Source organism: Podarcis filfolensis (genome assembly GCF_964270895.1).
Source record: "Podarcis filfolensis genome assembly, chromosome: 11".
In the NCBI taxonomy this organism is placed as follows: domain Eukaryota; kingdom Metazoa; phylum Chordata; class Lepidosauria; order Squamata; family Lacertidae; genus Podarcis; species Podarcis filfolensis.
This window is the reverse complement of record NC_139613.1, coordinates 28,991,309-29,010,245: the sequence shown is the minus strand read 5'-3', so window position 1 is coordinate 29,010,245 and position 18,937 is coordinate 28,991,309. Positions and strand designations below refer to the sequence as shown.

At 43.3% G+C, this 18,937-nt stretch overlaps 1 protein-coding gene across 1 annotated transcript; it reads right to left on the bottom strand.

Moving 5' to 3' along the window:
• Positions 1-1,120: 1,120 nt before the first annotated feature.
• ENC1 (ectodermal-neural cortex 1) lies at positions 1,121-17,610 on the bottom strand. Its single transcript, XM_083577395.1, has 3 exons — positions 17,136-17,610; positions 8,794-10,595; positions 1,121-4,756 (listed from the first exon to the last, which is right to left on the bottom strand). The coding sequence occupies exon 2, from the start codon at positions 10,581-10,583 to the stop codon at positions 8,814-8,816; it is 1,770 nt and encodes a 589-aa protein (XP_083433521.1). The 5' UTR covers positions 10,584-10,595; positions 17,136-17,610; the 3' UTR covers positions 1,121-4,756; positions 8,794-8,813.
• Positions 17,611-18,937: the final 1,327 nt, after the last annotated feature.

The following is an 18,937-nucleotide window of genomic DNA, read 5'->3' as shown; positions in this document are numbered from 1 at the left end:
TGTTTTAAACAAAAAGAGTGTCCTTCAAAATAAGGGTACTTAAGAGCTGATCTCCCTTCTTTAATTTAAAAATAAATAAATCCCAAAGGTCTCCCTAACCAAAATTATGTAACTTTCCATCCAAAATGAAGTGTATTTGAACTACGTAAAATTTCATTCAGAAATAAATTAAGACATTGGGACTCAAAACATGCCTATATTTGACTGGATTTCACAGTGTGTTAACCGAAAGACTAAGAATGCTTTTGAAGTTCAACTCATCCAAATTTCTCCGTGGACTTTAGTGTTTTGAATTTCATGTTCTCTTATTTCTGCACTGCCACCAAGGCTTTCAGAATTTACCATAGCTTGGTTTATTATTTCCAAATTTTTAACATAATGCAGTGCATGCAGTTTATCGCAGCTTTCTTTTCCTTTATGTCTTATCTACCACCACCCCGCTGTAAAAAACAAAAACCAACCACATCTATATGATTATATCAAGGTTACTGTGTCATAATGCTGACTTTGCCATTTCCTGAGCAGATTATCCCATGATGGCATCAGAATTCTTTTTGTAGTTTTACCTGTGCGCTTGCATGAATACATAAAACAACGTTAAAAAAAGGTGGATTTGCAGAAGAGCCAATGATCAGAAAGGGGCCCATCCCAGATTTGGACTTGATGAGTGCTAAGGAAACAGGACACTCAACATTATTTACGACACATTAAAAACTAAAAGGCATGCATTTTATAGAAACCCACATTATCTTTTTTTTCCCTTCTCCCCCTCAGGAATAATACTGCAGGATTTGACTTGCATAATTTCCTTCTGAAGTAATATCAGTCACTAAGCCATGCTTCAAGAGCTATGGGGCAGGGGGATTTTTACAAACTCTTGCATTTCCTGTCCACAGAGCTGTCTTAAAGCTCCTGTCATTTTAGCTGTTGAACTTTCAGAGCTAGTTCATAGCAAGAGTGACAGGACAGGACAAAGGGGAGCATTCCAAGTGTAACTGAAGCAGACATTTAAAGGAAATCTGCAAGCTCCTTGTTGGAGATGCCCTGTTTTTTTGTTAAGGCGAGAGTCTAAATGGACCCAAACATTTCTGCTAGTGAAATAAAACCTCCGGAGAACTTGTTCATTGAAGAGAAAATCTCTAATAATTTATTGACCTTCAGTTTCACATTGTGAAAAAAAATGCAGTTTTACAAAACCTCAAAATGTAGTAGCAAACGAAGAGAGACAACATAGATATTTTACTTCTTCACTGGTACGGCTTTCCTCCCCCCTCCCCCGTTTTTTTGTACGTGAACCGCATCTTCAATTGTCAGACAAGGGACACTATTGAGCTCTAATCACTCTTATTCAGACAGGTGTCAGGCCTAGAAAAAAGGGCCTACACAATTATACCAGAAGTGGTAGGCTGTCCTTTGTTCCACGTTTCCACAGCAACCAGCCCACAAAATAAGAACTTTTCTCGTCTTATGCCAAGGTTTTTGTGTGTACTCTGGTGTGAATTGCATTTCTCTCAGAAGTGTAGGGTGTTTTTCGGACTGGAATCGCCAAGTAGTAAGCCAGGATTCCCACGTCTATTCAAAGAGCGGGAACCCAAAATATTTGCCTGCAGGGCTAGGGGCCACCCTGGTTTTTTGTTTTCTTCAACCTAGGCCCAGGAATTAAATCCAAGGACTTGAAAGCAAACCACTGCTTTGAAATACAACTGTGGAGACTTCGGGCGCTTCAGGAAATTGGATGGTATTACAAAACAGATTTGTGTCATAAGCTAAACAGTTATAGAGAGAGCTGCTGCAGACAGGATTCTGTCACTTCCCTAAACAAAGGGTTTTGAGCCATTTACTCAAAACACCTTGGGAGTAATGCATGCCTGTGTTAAGTGAACGCAAAAACATGATTATAGTTCAGTAAGGCTTTACAGGTTACTTTTTCTTTTATGGGAGGGCAAAGGCACCTCCAAACCAAAAGTGAGAGACAACCCTTGCATAAAGGGTTTGTGGTGGTAGACTTTATACAAACCAAATTTAAGTTGGGGTAGTTTTGTGTTTGTTTGCAAAAGCAATGTTCTATAGCTTTCCCCAGGTTTTTAAGTCATCCACTTAAATGGTATGCATTACTTGAAAGAGAGTTTCCCATCTTTCACAATTTCTTACTAAACTTACTGGCATTTTATGTTGTTGCTGTGTAAAAGAATCCTCTTCAGAGCCAACTTCAGCAGTGATTCTTAAACCAACAAACAGTAAATGCCAACAACCCTTTCTAGAGCAAAGAGTGACCTGCAGCAAATCCTATCACCAGTCCTACTGCACCCCAGTGCAGCTGTCCTGAGGGCACTGGCCCTCAATAGCCAGCACACTAGGCTTCACTGAAAAATGATCGATGGCATTTAGGAACACTTTCATTTTTCCTCCACCCCAGGCACTCGGTACATTTGAATCAAAGTTTGAAAAAAGTTTTGTTCTAGAATCCACTCAAACAGCCTCCCTTGATACAGCTGTAATACCTGAAAATTTCAAAGCTGGTCAAAAACATGCAAATCAAAACAGTGGTCTGCAAATCAAACATTATGGTGCATACTGTTCAGTGTTTCTTAAAAACCTTTCTGGCTAGCCATGCTAAGAACCACTACTCGCTATTTGCAAAATTGCACACACCCCCATTTCTCATTAAAGCGAATAGGAATACATAAGAAATGCACATAATTGAGTCTGCAGAATTAGCCTATGGCAGCATGAGAAGAGTCTTAAGACTGATAATGCCATCCTAAACATACTTACTAAGAAGTAAGCCCCACGCAATGCGGTGTGGGTTTACTTCTGTGTAAGCACTCAAAGGAATGCAATGTAAGATTACTGTGTTTCCCATATGGTGAAGAGTGTGAAGAGTTGAGCTACATCATCATCATCATTATGTAGGCAGGCATCATCATCATAATTCCTTTTAGGCATGCATGCATGCATTTTAAAGTAATTTTGCTTATACAACATTAAGACAAGACAACCAACCACAATGAGGACTAGCAGCTTTACGCTGGTTGAGCTGCAACAATTCTCATGGATAGCACAACTAAAAGTCTGGCAAAGACACAAAGTGTGAAAAAACAAACCAACCAAGAATGGAATGGAATGATCAGGCTTGAAAGTAAGAACTAAAAAAATAAATTCCAGGGGATGGGACTTTGATCGGGATCCTGTGTGATGCTTCCAGATAGTATGCATTTGAAAGCTTAACTTGCTAATTAATGAAGGAATTATTATTATTATTAAACCAATGTTTGAGCAACTTTTCTCCTTTGTCATCCTAACAATCATGCCAAACCTTGTAAGACACTGATGGTGTGGGTGTGGGTGTACAATTTAAATTCAAAAGTGGATGGACAAAGAGTTCGTGTTAATTTTAAAAAATAAAGAAAAAGCAAAAAAACAAAAACAAAAAACGCTTCCCCACTTCTTTATTTTTGCTGTGTATCTCTGAATCAAAAATACTTCCCACGGTTGGATGAAGTGGGTCCATAGTAGACATCCCATCGGCTAACTTTAAATAAATAAATAAACAAAAATAAAATGTTGGATAATGCCATGAACAGGGCTCTGTGTAAATTGATTCTGCAGGGGCTTTCCACACACACCCCTTTTCCAGTAGCGATGAGGCTGCACAAGAAGAAAACTGTTAAGTGACAGTGGCTACTTCCAGGTGAGTTCCTTCAAAAAAAAAAAAAGGTAACACTAGGCAAATCAAGTGTAACAGGGATACCACTGGCAAGCCACACAAAACAGTGGCCTGAGAAAGTGACCTCCATGGCTTCCTCCTTCAGTATACGTGTAATTTAAGATGCTACCTTGTAATCCTTCAATTTCTGACTCCTTACCTCATTTCTCCTCTCCCCAAATATTACTCAGCACTTTTTCTTCTTGTGCAGCACAGCAAGTCACGAGACCACAGAATGTGCAAAACATACGATTCACATAAGCCCTTAAAAGACAACTGTAGGTATCGTTCCCTCCGCATGCAAGCACTGAACAATAAATAGCTATATCTACAACAAGTAACAATTTAAGAGTAGGACAGTCGTAATTAATAAATACAAGAGGAAATCAAATGCGTGGGGAGTGGGAAAAATTGAGTTATTTCCCTTCGCCCACAAAATGCTGCAAAAAACCTCCTTTTTCTCTCTCTTTTTTAATAGGTGTTCTGCTCCTTAGCAAGTATAAGGTCACTCGCTGCAGCTACAACAATGCAGCTCAGCAATTTGAACCAATGCTCCAGGCACTGCCTAAGAGAACAAGCCCTTCCCTGTGGCAGGGGATACAGCTGCATCTTCATTCACAAAGACATCTTGCTGCTCCAGACCTGGCCCATTTCCTCAGCAGCTGCTGCTGACACTTCAAGCTGTCACAAAGGAGAGGTGACAACCATTTCAAATTTTGCACACAAACAGCAAAGTCCATGAAAATCGAGGGTTTGTGCTGTGTTGTGCAGCTCTGAAAAGTTCAGCTTCCCCCCGCTTTGAAGGGCTGATTAAACTTGACATTAATCCACAATTACTAACACAGGGATCGGATCATAGGTTCATTCATTCATAGTTAAACTATGTGCTGATATACTGAAGACAATATTCTCCCTCCCATTCCTTCATTTCCAGCTTTTTAAGAATTTAGAAGGTGCAGAATATTTTCTTCAAACTCAAAATAAAAAGGAACAGTTTTTTTCTTCTTCATTAAAGCTGCTTCTCCACAGTTCCAACATTTCTTCAACAAGCTAAGAGAAAGAAAGAAAAAGGAAGCAAGTTTAGGGGGTTCAATGAAACAACATACTATAAGACTTTCAATCTCAGGCCTAGTTTATGCTGGTGCCTTTTTTTAGAACTTGTCCAATAACCAGCAGCCGATAGCTCACAGACTACAAATATCAAAGTTATATGGACTCCAGTTAGGCCACAAACCTATGCAAATTTACCTGGGAGTAAGTCCCATTCAGCTTAATGAGTCTTATATCCAAGTAAACATGTATAGGATTGCACTGTTAAGCATTCCTTCTGAGAGCATTCACAGCAAAGGTTTCTGCTTAATACAGTAGTACCTCGGGTTAAGTACTTAATTCGTTCCGGAGGTCCGTTCTTAACCTGAAACTGTTCTTAACCTGAAGCACCACTTTAGCTAATGGGGCCTCCTGCTGCCGCCGCCACAAAATTTCTGTTCTCATCCTGAAGCAAAATTCTTAACCTGAGGTACTATTTCTGGGTTAGCGGAGTCTGTAACCTGAAGCGTATGTAACCCGAGGTACCACTGTATAAGTAACATAGGGGGGCGGTTCAATGTGATTGATTGATCCAGTATGGAACTCTCCTGTGAGCTGCATGAACAGATAATGTGACAGAGACAGAATAAAAATTCATGTAATGCAAAGTTGCTGGCAGAAGTAGCAAGACAGTCATTTTGGTCATGAGCCAAATCAAACTACCCAAGGAGAGAAAAGGGGGCGGGGGGGGGGAGCCAGCCTGTTGGAAAGAAAATCTCTAACCAATGCCCTCTGTTAACCACGGAGAATCCTGAATAGAATTGATTCAGCATATGAATGGCAGACATATTAATCCCCTTATTTAAAACGTTTCTGCTATTCATTATGTCAGAACTCTGCTTTGCTGTGCTTTGTCATGTGACAATGTAGTATGCTTCGATGCCTCTGCACTGAAGCCTTCTCCCCACCCCCAACCCCCCCACCCCCGTGCGTTGATTATGCAGCGCAAAATATTGGCTTTGGACCCGGCCGTTTTTTTGGCGTCCAGACTCCACCTTCTCACTTCATTATTATGCTCAGAGCCAGTTTTCAAACCAGGCACCACGCTGGTTTTTAAAGTAGCAATTAATAGCTCTGCCAGAATGTATGAGGCAAAGTTTGATGGGATTTCCGCTGGGGTAATTGCAGAACTGCTCCAGTTAACTTGGTGCGACTGATTTGAATGTACATGTGTGTTACTGAAAGCTCAAGTCAACCTTAAACTAAAAGCACTGTACTAGAACCGCAGTACAGAAAAGTGCATTCAGGATAAATCTGCAGCCCTAGCTCATCGCCTCTCGCAGATTAAAGATACAGCCCCTTCATTATTTTTGAAATATTTCCTGCTGATCAGAGTCTTCTACACATTCTTGTGCCTGGTGTGTCATTCCCCACCCTCTCACCCCTCAACTTCCACTCCAGCCACTGAAACCAGTATTCACATTTTTGTGGGGGGTGGGATAGGGTCCCCTGCTCCAGAGCCTACAAGTCTGAGAGAAGAGACAAAGCACACTTAAGATCTTCCTAACTGCTGTCAGGCTGGGGCCACACAACACCATGAAAACAGAGCGCAATAGGAAGTAATTTCCTTTCTGTCCCTCCCTCCCACTGAGAAAGCAGCAGGAGACAGTAAAAAAAAAAAGGAGAAGAGATCTATTTGCTGGATGTATATGCAGCCCTAGAGACTGAATTCTACAGTTATCTTAATGCATTACAGAAGCTAAGGAATGGCTTTGTGTCTACAGAGTGTATGGGGGAGCAGACATCCGAGATGGGCAGCACAGCAAGCAAATTTGCTCTGTGCCCTTGCTAACATGAAAGGGCAGTCCTCTGATTATGTACACGATACCCATTTGTTTTATTACGGTTGTTATTTTTAGAACAATTCGGGGAAATCTTGAAAGACCGCATCGCTGTCTCTCTGGGGACAATTTGGAGTGAAGGATTTGTTACTCGCAAGATAATCACATCCATGGCCGCTAAAACAATAGACTACAAGTAACGTGATCTGAAGAATCACTACTGCACTCTAGGAAGGTTGATGTGATTTTGTTGTTGTTGTTGTTGCTGTTGCTATTGTTGTTATTTTGCTTAATTGTTTTAAGTCAAGGGACAGTCACAATTATCATCTTTGGCATGCAGGTTATCCTCAAATACAAGTGATATCAGTGAATGGTCTGAGAGCATCTATAGGCCAATGGTTGAGAATCTCAAGCTTGCAGGTTCCCCACTGTGAGTTCTTTGGAATTAAGGCTGTGATCCTGCAACCATATTGGCTGGTGTTTCTACATTTCGGTGGCCCAATTTGCAATAGTTTTTATTGCTATGTCTAATGGCTCTCCTTGTTTGCTATTTACTATGTTATAGAGGCAATAGTTTGTCCAACTTTTATTGCAAAAACCACTTAGCTAGTTCCTTTTAATCTACCCACCAATTGTAACCTTCACAAGGAAAGAATATCAAAGAGTCTTTACAACCTGGCTGGTTTTACAGGCCTATTATGCAGCTTCCAAATGTTGGAAGAAAATACAATGCAAGCATCTTGTAGCATGAACTGCATTTCTCAGACTACTTACACTGGAGTAGCCTCACTACTAGTTAATAACCAAGTCTGTTTTTTTGTTGTTTTCTTTTAATGATTTTTTTAAAGGCAACAATCAGCTATGAATTGGATTGGGCTGCACACATCCCAAGGAAAAACACCCACACTTGGGTGTTGGAAGTACAAGTTAACTTAGAAGTAGGCCCCTCTGAGTTCTAAGGGCACAGATTTCCAAGCAAGTGTGCTTAGGATTGCAAATTTACCTTAAAATATATTTTACCAGTTTGGAACAGCAAAAGACAGTGATAGGGGGCTAACCGTTAATAAAAGGCTATGTTTTGAGGAAGCTTCACTAGCATTTCAAAATTGGAGAAAAAAAGGGGGGGATGTTTGCACCAGCAAGAGAACAGTACAAGCACCTGCATGACCAAGCTGAAATTCAGAGTTGCTTGTAGGCAGATGCCATTCCGTTGAAGTCACCAGCAATGCACCTGCCCACATCATCAGGTGAGAACTTGGGCCGCTGCACTATACTATAAAGTAGAATTTATGGGCTTTGGAACGCTCTGAGTTTGCAGACCAAATTATTACTTGAACCAAATGGCATGTCTTCTTTTAAGCATAAGGTCAGCGTGATTCACCATTGGGCACAGGAACTAAACTCTTTTTTTCCTTCACAAGCAGAAGCTTTCTACTTAAATGTTATAAATAGTCCTGTTTCCACCAAGTTCAACTACCTAAGCCCACAGCTTTTCCCTTTGATGTTCTATACCAAATATATTTTCGAAAAATGTAGTCCATGCAAACAGATGATAGTTGCCTATTTATACTTTAAGGTCAACAACTATCCTGCTTGCTCCATGATTGCAAATATATTTCCCTGCTATTAGTCAATTTAACTTATTTCCAGATAGTGTAGTTAGAAAAGCAGTAATAGGAGTTGTAACAGGAGTCTAGCAGATAATTTCATGAATAAGCTAAATCTCATGTAGTTCAGACAATGCTATCCAGTATCAGGGAAAAAAAGTTTTGGTATTTTCATATCTATGTGCAAGCGGTCTCCAACTACCTTCAAGTACATACTTGCACAAAGGAAGATAACATGTGAAGCAAATAATCATAAATACATCCAAAAGCAATTTTTGTGCCATGAATTACTAATGGTTGTTATCTATGATTGACTAGTCCATCATTATATTGCCCACACAAATGCATAGCTGGGGACAATTAGGACTGCTCACAGTGCTGAACAAAACACCTTGCGCAAACTGATCTTATATTGCAAGCCAGTGAGGTTTAATTAAGACAGTGGGGTTCTATTCCTGATTCTGTCAACATGATATGGCATTGGCTGAATCACACCAGCCTTTTCTGTTTCCTATTCCACTAACAAAAAGCATTATAATCCACATTTGAATCTCTTGAGCTTATGGGTAAGATATATAGCAACTTGTAACTTGCAGGTGTGGTTTCTTACCTGTATAGGCACCTATGCAGTTAAGAAGGGAGATGCTTCCATGTGCTCACAAATGCAGTGGGAATTAGGGAGTAGGGCACTGTGGTTATGCTGTTCCATACATCTAGAGTGGGGTCATAGCAATCTAGCGTCTTGCATCTCTGGATGCCAAAATATCCCCCAACAACATACAGCTTGTTTCCCGACGCTACTGCATGGCAGCTCATTCTCTTAGCTGTAACATCTCCCACTTTAGTCCACTGGTAAGTTTCACTGTTGAATTTATAAGCCGAGCATGCAGAGAATTCAGTATCTCCACCCATAATAAAGATCTGGTTGCCCAGAACAGCTGCAGCTGTGTATCGCCATGGCTGGGGGCAGGTGGCTGGTACTGTCCATCTGTTTTCACAAAGGTCGTAACACTGAACTTTGGGTAGCTTATCATGGCTGACACTGGTACCGCCAAAGGCAAACAGCTTCAGCTTTGCACTGACTACAGCTGCATTGCTTACTCCTTCTCGAAGTGGAGCGACCATTGTCCATTTGTTGGTCACAGGATCATACTGTTCTACTTGCTTTAAGGATACTGAAGGAGAAGCTGGGAGGCAACCAGTGGCTGCTGTGTGCCCTCCAACAACATATAGACAGTGTTTGAGTTCAGCAGAACCGTGACCAAACCGAGCTACTAGCATGGGAGCAGCCTTGGACCACTCTTCATGAAGCGTATCATACACCCAAACATCTTTAGAGACGCCGTTTTCGGATCCCCGGCCACCTGTAATATAGACTTTACAGCCAATAGCACATGCACTGAACTCTTTCCTTGGGCTTGGGATGTCAGCTTTGGGGATGATCTCCTTTGCTTTTTGGTCAACCAGGTACAACTTGTCACACATAAAGGTTTGTCCTCCTAAAAGAAATAGGGCATGGCCAGTTTTTCGAGGCCTCGCACACAAACTGGTGACTACACCGTCGTTCTGCAAAATCTTCAACTTGCACCTTATTGCTTCTTCAACAATCTCTTTGCTCTTCCTCTGCTTGGTGATAAGCTCCTCGGTAGCCACATTCTCCATCAGATAGATGGCTGGCAAAAGGGCCAGTCTCACCGTCTGCAACAGTTCTGGTAGATAACAGTAGCGTTTGTTCAGATCATAGTTAATCCAATTCATGGCAGACTCATACACCAGACGCTCATCTTCAGTCTCCAATTCTTCACTAGACAGGAGCTGCACAACCATGTCTTTTGGGAGCTGGAGAAAATCTTCGCTTTTGCTGATAGCCTGGAAGTTGCTAAGGCACATCCTCCAAGAGAGCTCATAGAGTTTGGTACACTGGTGAGCATCAGACAGAAGCAGCATGCCGAGGCAGTTAGTAGGATGGAGATTTTTCTCCAGGAATTCTGCACAAGCATCTCTGATGTCTTGAAACTCCAACATGTCTCCAGCCTCCAGAAGAGACTCAGCATTTTCTTCATTGATGATGACCCTTGAGGAGTATGCATAGTCCAAGAGAAGTTCTAGAACCTCTGGGTGGATGGAATTATGGAAGTTGACTTCACTGGCTTGGCTCTCCTTGAGTCCTCCACTGAACATGGCTTCAAAGTATCGACTGCAAGCAGCTAAGACAGCTCTATGGCAAGGGAATGACTTGCTCCCAGCATGGAGAAGCACATCCGTAAAAAGACGTTGTTGGCGCAGAAGGTTTAGATGAGTGAGAACGCTATCAGCATATGAAGATTTGTGGAACAGATATATGTTTATGGAGCCAGTGCTGGCTCTAGATTTGCGATTCTCATGCATGCTGACTGACATTTTCTTCCACACCTAAACATAAAAAAATACAGTTAAGTCTCAGGAGATAACAATGATGATGATATTCTCTTTTCCTCCACCGCCCACATCTTACAAAACGTAACCGAATTCTGAGCAATTCTAAACAGAAGCTGAAGACACAGACTATTGAGCCAGTTTGTGTTTTTCCGATACAAATTTCTTAACTGGCATATTCTGAAAATTGTTGCTCAAGATAGCAGGTTTATCTTGGCAAACTAGATAGCTTACTTTCATGGCAATATATGTTGGCACTGTAACTCAGAAAAGGGGGGAAAGAGACAGCTCTGATTTTTGTCACACCTCCCCAGTACAGAGCAGCTGATTCACCAAATATGCAGATACACATATTTAAAACATTGTTGTGCTTTGAATCATAGCAGGATGAGCAACAAGACACACTACATTCAGGAATGTAAAAATACTGCTTGGAGCACCAGCATCCACAAATGAAACTCATTAAGATACTATCCTCATACAACCGTTCCAAACACACCAAAAAGGTATGTAAAAGGAAAGACCGAAACCATGCCTAGCATATTTTACTTTCTGTTATGAGTAGCAGATATTCTAAGATGGCAAGCACTGTGATTTAATAATATTCTAAAACAAAATAGAGCCCGAGTTCTGGAGTATCCTTCAATTCTGAGAGCAAAAACTATTGCATTAATCTCAAGTGGGTTATGCCCTTGCGCATGTAAGTTCAGATTTAGTGACAAGGGATACAAAACCATGGCAAGAGAGATCTATAAGCCAGCACCCTAACAAAATAGATCCTTGCAGTCTGATAGGTCTTTATTAATGGTTCCAGGTTCAAGTCAAAACATTTTGTCCCATTAGGAAGACACAAGAGATAGAGGAGGCTTTGGGGCACCAAGAGAACACAGGTAGGAGAGGAAGATTTAACACACCACAGCAAAATGTTCTCTCACTCATAACTGAGTTTAAAGTCCAGTGGGGTTGGGTCTACTTGCTGTGCAGGTCAGACCAGCTCTGATTCAAGTTTCATAGAAACAACCACAGCCCACAGAATAAGAGCCTAAGTAAGTTTTCACAGTCCAGAGGTAGGAGTGAAGGAAGTCTGGAGAGCAGAAAGTTATAATTTGCATGGCCTCCACGAAACTTTCCCACAAGACTAAGCCTGTCACCCAAGCAGAAAGTGTCAACAGAAGAAAGAGAAGCTGAACTATTCATTAATCTGCAGCTGGGTGATGAGTCAGATATGAAAGGACACCTGAAAGGACACGGCCAGTGACTTTTTTTTTCCAGGGGGCACTCAAGAGTACGCAGTACCAGCACCTCTCCTTGTTGTTAAAGAGTGTGGCACTTACTTTAACAACTTTGGTGAGTACCAGCACCTATTTTTATTGAAAAAAAGCACTGGACGTGACCATACCCTAGACACACATAAAGCTCAGGGAAAGTAGGTATGTTTCATAATACAGTATGTCCACAATGCTTGATTAGAAGCACAATGCCCTTGAGCAAAGGCAAAGAGCCGCTACAGGGGAGGAAACAGCCCACCAACCAACTCATATTTGAGTATTTAGTTGACATCTCTAACCTCTGGCCAGCAACAGTGGAGAAACGGCACCATCACAGCCCTACTGGAAACACCAACTAGGGCACAAAATGAGAGGCCAGGCTAGGACAAGTGGTCCAGACTGGGCCCGCAGTCATCCCATCATGATGACACCAGCACCAGCTCAACCGGCCTGCCACTTGGATAGGTGTATTGGGGGTGTTCTTTGCTAGTGGTGGCTCCTCTGCTGGTGGGGAGTCCACTGCATCCAAACCTCCTTCAACATGGCAGATCAGGGGTTTGGATTGCTCTGCAGGTTTTCCTTATTTGATATCACCTTATGGAGAAGGTGTTGGCTGTTATGCTGGCTTTTGAAGCCTCTGTAGTACAGGTGCTGATCCCTGCTAAGCACTTGTGGAAATTGCTATGAGACTAGAACCTTTTCAAGCTTTACAGCCCAATCTTAATAATAATATTTACTCAGAACGAAGTTATCTTTGATTTGGGAAATAAAGCCTCAGTTTGAGGGGAAATCCATCAGGGGTCACCACAATGTACTGTCGGCACACCTCAGCATTACAGATGTGGCGTACCTTGATGGTGAAATATGCAGTAATCCTTTTATTACCTGGATTTGCAGCCTTCGTATGGAATGAACACCACTGCAAGTGAATTTCTGAGATACATCTTGCAAAGCAGTCGCATAATCTGCATGCTGAGTCTAATGTTTCACATTTCTCCATTAACATGGTTCAGTGTGAGCAATTAAGAAAGTGAAGACCCGGGCTGCAATCCTAAGCACAGTTACAGTGGAGTAAACCACACTGATTCTACTCCAGAGTAAAAACGTTTAAGATTGTGTTGTCTCACCATATATATCAAATTAGACACAGAGAATAAAACTGTTATTAGCTCTTACAGCTAAGCAAATTATCTGACAAACAATCATACATTAACCTGGCATTCAAAAGCCCCAAAAACTAATCTTGGATTACCATTTACCTCATTGCCTCAAGGAGTCCCCGGTATACCTACCGGAAAGTTAGATGATGTTATCACCCCATGAGTTAGAATCATCAAGTGAAAACTTGCAGCTGGAACCTAATACGTACTGTGGAACTAGCCTAGTTTTTCCTTAGTATTTATAATTTACTACTGCCAGATGGAGGAATCCCCCAAAACCTCTAAGGCCTAGCCAATGAACTCAGTTGGCATCATACATCTAGAAGGAATCCATTCCTCATTTCAGCCTACTGCAGAAAATCATTATGATCTGAATCCAGATTTATATCACCAGCAGAAAGCATGAGAAAAAGAAGCCTAAGAAATCTGAGATACCTGCTCAGATTAGGTAAGTAAAGTTATCAAATCTGATCCTACAAATAATATTGACTTGACCTCTGCAGATAGGATCCTTTGTGCTTGTGAAACAAACTCTAGACAGAGTTACTACTCTACTCACATAAAAATTTATGAAGGGATCAAACCTTCCTAAAAGTAGTCCTGGGCAGGAAGACAGAAAGTCTGTGGATTAACACACAGTGGCCTGGTTCGCATGACACACTAAGCCAAACCTTGGTACACAAATGCGTACACAAATGTTCCCAGAGAATAGCCACTTGGCTCCTCCTCTGTCCCTTTTGCTCTTGCAAAAAAGCAAACCATGGCTACGGCTTGTGGCTAGTGATGAGAGAGCTCACCACACCTTGCGAAACCTGGGCTTAATTCAGTGCCAGGACAGGAGCAAAGGGGACAAGGAAAGAGCAAAGCAGCTGCGAGAGCCGGCACATTCACGTGCTCCTGCTAAGCCAAGGTTTTGCTTACTGTGCCATGCAAACCAGCTCAAACTTAAAATATACAAAAAGGAATACTTGAAGCTGCAGCAGGTCTGGTTCCATGTAGTATTTGTAAGTCAAGTCTCTCCAAGGTGTGGCTATACAGCATCACGTAAGAGGAGGTCCTTAACATGTAAGTTAAAAGCCTGAAGCTAAACAAGATAATGTCTCAAGTTAAAAAATTCCTCTGAGCAGAGATTAACAATTTGTAATTTGACAGCATTTGCATAAACGGAACAAAAGCAGGAAAGAGCCCATCGATACAGATTGCTGAAGGTCACCTGCCAGTATGGTTTTTCAGCAATCCATGCCCTTGTAAAGGGGTGCTGTGTCAAGCTTTTGTGAATCTGAAAAATAATAAAACTGCAATTTCAGAAGAATTCTGAGCAGAACAAGTAAACCTGGATTTTTTTTAAAAAAAACACAACTTCCTTATGCTCACTTCCTTATACACTTCTAACAATAACTCAAAATACACTGATACAAGAGTATCACTGTTATTTTTGAAATAATGCCTAAATAAATATTCCAATGCTTTTTAATAGAATTTCATTACAGAGGGTTCTAAGAATGCAGCAGAACCCTGTTACGAAAAGTATGACCTTATGGCTAACTGGTTATCTCTCATATGGCTCCATCTCAACACATCTATTTCTATGAACTTCTGCTTATCTGGACATATGGGGGTGTCCTACAGTCCACTAGAATAAATCATTTTGCATTCGAAGCTATCAGTTGAAACACTTTGCTCCTTTGTTGCTGCAGATTACGCAAGCCACAAATATTTTAGCTAAGATAGCTTGGCAAAGACACTGAACAAAAAAGATGAGGCAACACCCTTCAGGTAGTTCCCCCCCCCCCATAAAATTAACAACATGTAATCTGCACATAGTGCATCTCATACTGAAACACTGCTGCATTATTAGGAATTCAGCAGGAAGCAAATCAAAGCAACTACACACCTGACTGATGGCTCATGGTCCTCATTCTTAAAGCTTTCTAGAATGCAAGAAATACTTTGCTGGACCAGACAAATCTAGTCTGATCTGTTTCCAGCACCAGCCTACAAACTACATAGCATTCAGATGATTCTGAAATCTCACAAGCAAGTCATGGTGCCAATGGCTATTGCCTATTCATTGTTCCACAAACCCACCCACCCACCCACACCTGTTATTCACAGATATATTGCCACTGAACAGGGAGGCTCCACATAGTCTCCAAAGAGAAACTGTGACAACTGGGAGTCTTGGCCAAATCAATGAGCAAATGAGCAGAGAATAGATTAAGAGTAGAGACAGGTAGAGATAAAACAAACATGTTATTGAAATTCTATCTCCAGTGACTATTCAATAATTCAGCTGAGTGTTTATTCCTGAGTAACTTTTAAGAAACACACCGGTAAGCACAGTCTAGCTGAAAGTCTCTAAATTCTTTGGTGTTAGGATGAAATCTGGAAAAACTAAAGGTCTGCACACACACCTTGCTCTAAGCAGCTGATCCAATAAGGATCTGTTTTTCATATGCAGCAATAATACCTTACCCAATGAAAAAGAAAATACCCTAAGGCTAAAATCTTCTTTTGCTTCCTGTGTGCAGCCCCCTCTCAAACTTCACAGGAGCTGCATGAGGGGTGGACTCAAGTTATTGTGAACTGCCCCTTGAGAACTGCGGGTGTAGGGCAGTATATAAATTTAACAATAATAATAAGCAAATACTGATACAGTTCATCGTTCCTTATCACATGTACTCATGTATGGTTAGGAAAATATTCCATTATATTGTTAAATAAACTGATTTTGGTTCAAAAAGACCTCCTGGACAGTGAAAAATATTAATCTTTTTCTGGTAAACAGAAATGCATAGCCATAGTTCAACGGTTCATACCTGTCAGTATTCTATCATCTTATCAGGGTAGCAATAAACGTATTAATGCAGAAACAGATGAGCCGGCTTTCTTGAACCAGCTCAGAAAGTTATTGTTTGGATAATATTTTGCATTGGGTTTTAAATATTCAAATGAAGTATAGATAAATATATATATATATTTACTTTTTAAAACACCCCTCCATAGTGACCACAAGTGAAAAAGTGATAACTAGGATTTCTCAATATCCTTTATTTTAAAGTTTTCTTTATTTCAGAAAACTTGAGCATAGTGGATAAAATCCCAGCTTCATAAAATTATATAGAACACACACGCCTTCGCCTCTCTTATTATTGAAATAAGATACAGTACAGTACTTCAAATTTCCCAGTGATTTGGGCAGAGAGAGAGAGAAGGGGGGAGGTTTCATGTTTCAATGGATCACGTTGGTACTTTGCGGTTCCGCCGATCAAAATACTTCTTGATTATGACGCCTGAAATGTTAAAACATGTAGAGCCGACTTCCTCGCCTAACGTGCCCATTCAGCAGCTGCCTGGAAGAGCAGAGCGCCATGTGCGTCTCTACGAAATACAAAAGCTCTGTCAACGGCTGCCTCACACTTCCCTCCGCTTTGAAGTGAAGCTTGGGGGGGGGGGGGAGGGAGAGAAAAGCCAGAGCCATCTCTCGGAAGAGAGAGGAAGGAAGCAAGCAGCACACCCTCTGACCTTCCCTCTTCCTGTGGGACGGAAAGGCAGAAACGTGCCCTGTCTGCAACCCGGCTCCCTTTCTCTGCGCTGTATAAACAATTGTCCCCTCGGAACAAAACCCCAGGCGCATCACACACACAGACAGAGCTGCATTTCAAAAAGCGAACTACAGTGCAGGGGGCGGGGGCCTCGATCCTACTTTCAAGTTCTACCTTCCGACACACACACCCTTCACTATTCCTTCATCCCACACTCGTGGATGCTGCTGCTTCTGCGTGCTCCCTCGGCGGTGCGCTCTGTGCATGCTCAAAAAGCGCGCGTTGCAACCCTTCGCGAACGTGGGTCGCAGGGCTGAAAGCTGCAAATCCTAGGCACGTCCGTCTGAATTCGGAGGGGCTTGCTTCCGAGTAAGGCTGCCCAGGCTCGGGCGGGCAACATGCAAGTGCTGCCCGCTCGAGCCAGGCAGAAGGTGGAACGTCGTCCGTCCGTTCCCCGCCCTGCCCCCCCCCATCCCATTGATTGACCCGGCGCGCGCCGCTCCGGGCACCAGCAACCCTCGCGCGACGCAACAGGTCGCAGGAAGAGGCTGGAGAGAAACTTACAGCCGGCGCTTCCTCGGGGACGCTCCCGTCCAGCCTTCCGAGACCGGGGCAGCTCACGGCATGGATACGAGGCCGCTCCTTCCTCGCCCCAGGTTCCGCCGGCGCCTTTCTCCCTCCGCGTGTGGGTTCTTCAGCCGCCTGCTCCCGAGCCAGGAGAGGCTGTCCTCGCTCTTCCAAGGTAAGGGACGCCGCGCCACTCCTGCCTGGGCAGCTGCCTCAGAGCGTCTGAGGGAGACGCTGGTGGCGGCGGCGCTGCTGCAGGAGCAGCAGGAGGAGGAGAAAGAAGAGGAGGCGGCGGCGGCGAAGGAGGTGGGGCTGCGGCGCGCTGCCTGCCTGCCTCGCCTCGCGCTCCTGCTCTGGCCTCGGCTGGCGCGAGGGGAGAGCCTATAAAGGGGGCTGCCGGCGGGGAGCGCCGCCTATGCAAAGAGCGCCGGTGACACGCAGGGGGCGGGGAGGCCAGGCTGCCGAGAGGCTCCGGGAGGCGTAGGCAGGGTGTCCCGTTGGGGGTCGGCGGGCGGCGTGTGGGGAAGCCGGGAGGAGCGTTGCTGGCCGGGCTCCCGAGGCGGTTTCCTGCCAGCTGCGCTCGTGGTCGCTGCATGCAAAATGAAGGCGCACAAATCTCAAGGGCGCCTCAGTGTGTGTGGGGGGGTATTCAGCGTTAGTCCCCAATATATATAGAAAGCTGAGGCAAATGCACCCAATTCTAGAGTAAATTTATGTTAAGTAATTTATACCAAAGGTAATTCATGGAAAAAAACCGCAAGTGCCCGGGAGATTCTGTGGGAGGCTGCAAGGCCAGGAATCACAACCGAGGAGAGCAGCGCTCAGGGAAACTTCCCCATCCCAGTATTGTCTACGACCTTCCTGCCCTTTAAATGTGGGAGCCCCGTGCTTTTTTTTTTCTTTTTAAAGTGCCGGTAATCACCATGAAGTTGTTCCATTAAGTGCCACACTTTTAACTTGGGGAGGGGGGAAGGTGTGGGTACTGCGTACCCTTGAGTATCCCCAGAAAAATACACTACACAAGATGGCCATTTCTGACTTTTCAAAGCTTGAAAATCTTTGCATTTAAGGGGGGGGGGGAATCTGGAACAACACTGGGATGGGGAGGACATCATGTGGACATACCCATATTAATGAGAGAGGCAGGTGCAAAGCCACATATTCAGGTGTTGGACAGAGGCATGGCGCGCATCCCAGGGGGCATGGTGTGCGTCCCGAGGGCGTGGCACAACACCCATGGGGGCGAGCGGCGCGTGCTCCAGGGGGTGCTGCCGATTGGGGGACAGCATTTTGCCCCCCGTTTGGAATGGCACCCAGAGCGGACTGCCACCCACCCAGCCCTCAGAACGCCCCTGGGTGTGGACAAGCCCCAGAATGCTGGACTAGGTGGCCGGATCCAGCAGGGATCATCTTACCATGTTACAATCTCATCCGTATGGGAGGGTCATATGTGCTGCTGCTGCACTTTTGAAGAGTTAAAAGATACGTTTCCCTATTTCTCCGCATCCTGGTATATTATAGGTTGCTTCCAGACAGGTGTTTATTGTGGGATTGGTACTGCTCTCACATACACCCCCATGACATCAGCATCAAAATGCTAGGCTGTGTTTCATACCTTTTATATTCAGAGTCACAGTTTTCACAGAAAATCGGTCAAGTTTTTTTAAGAAAAGAAAAGAAAAACAGCAACACCACACCTGCTGCCAGTATCTGATTTGCAATTTCTGAATGGTAAGTTTGTCGTATTAAGCCCCCAGCTGGAAGCACCCATAGACATTTCAATTGTCTCACAACTGGGG

Bases quoted from the DNA above. Each gene is read 5' to 3' on its own strand.
- ENC1 (XM_083577395.1), bottom strand. From the start codon at position 10,583: ATGTCAGTCAGCATGCATGAGAATCGCAAATCTAGAGCCAGCACTGGC.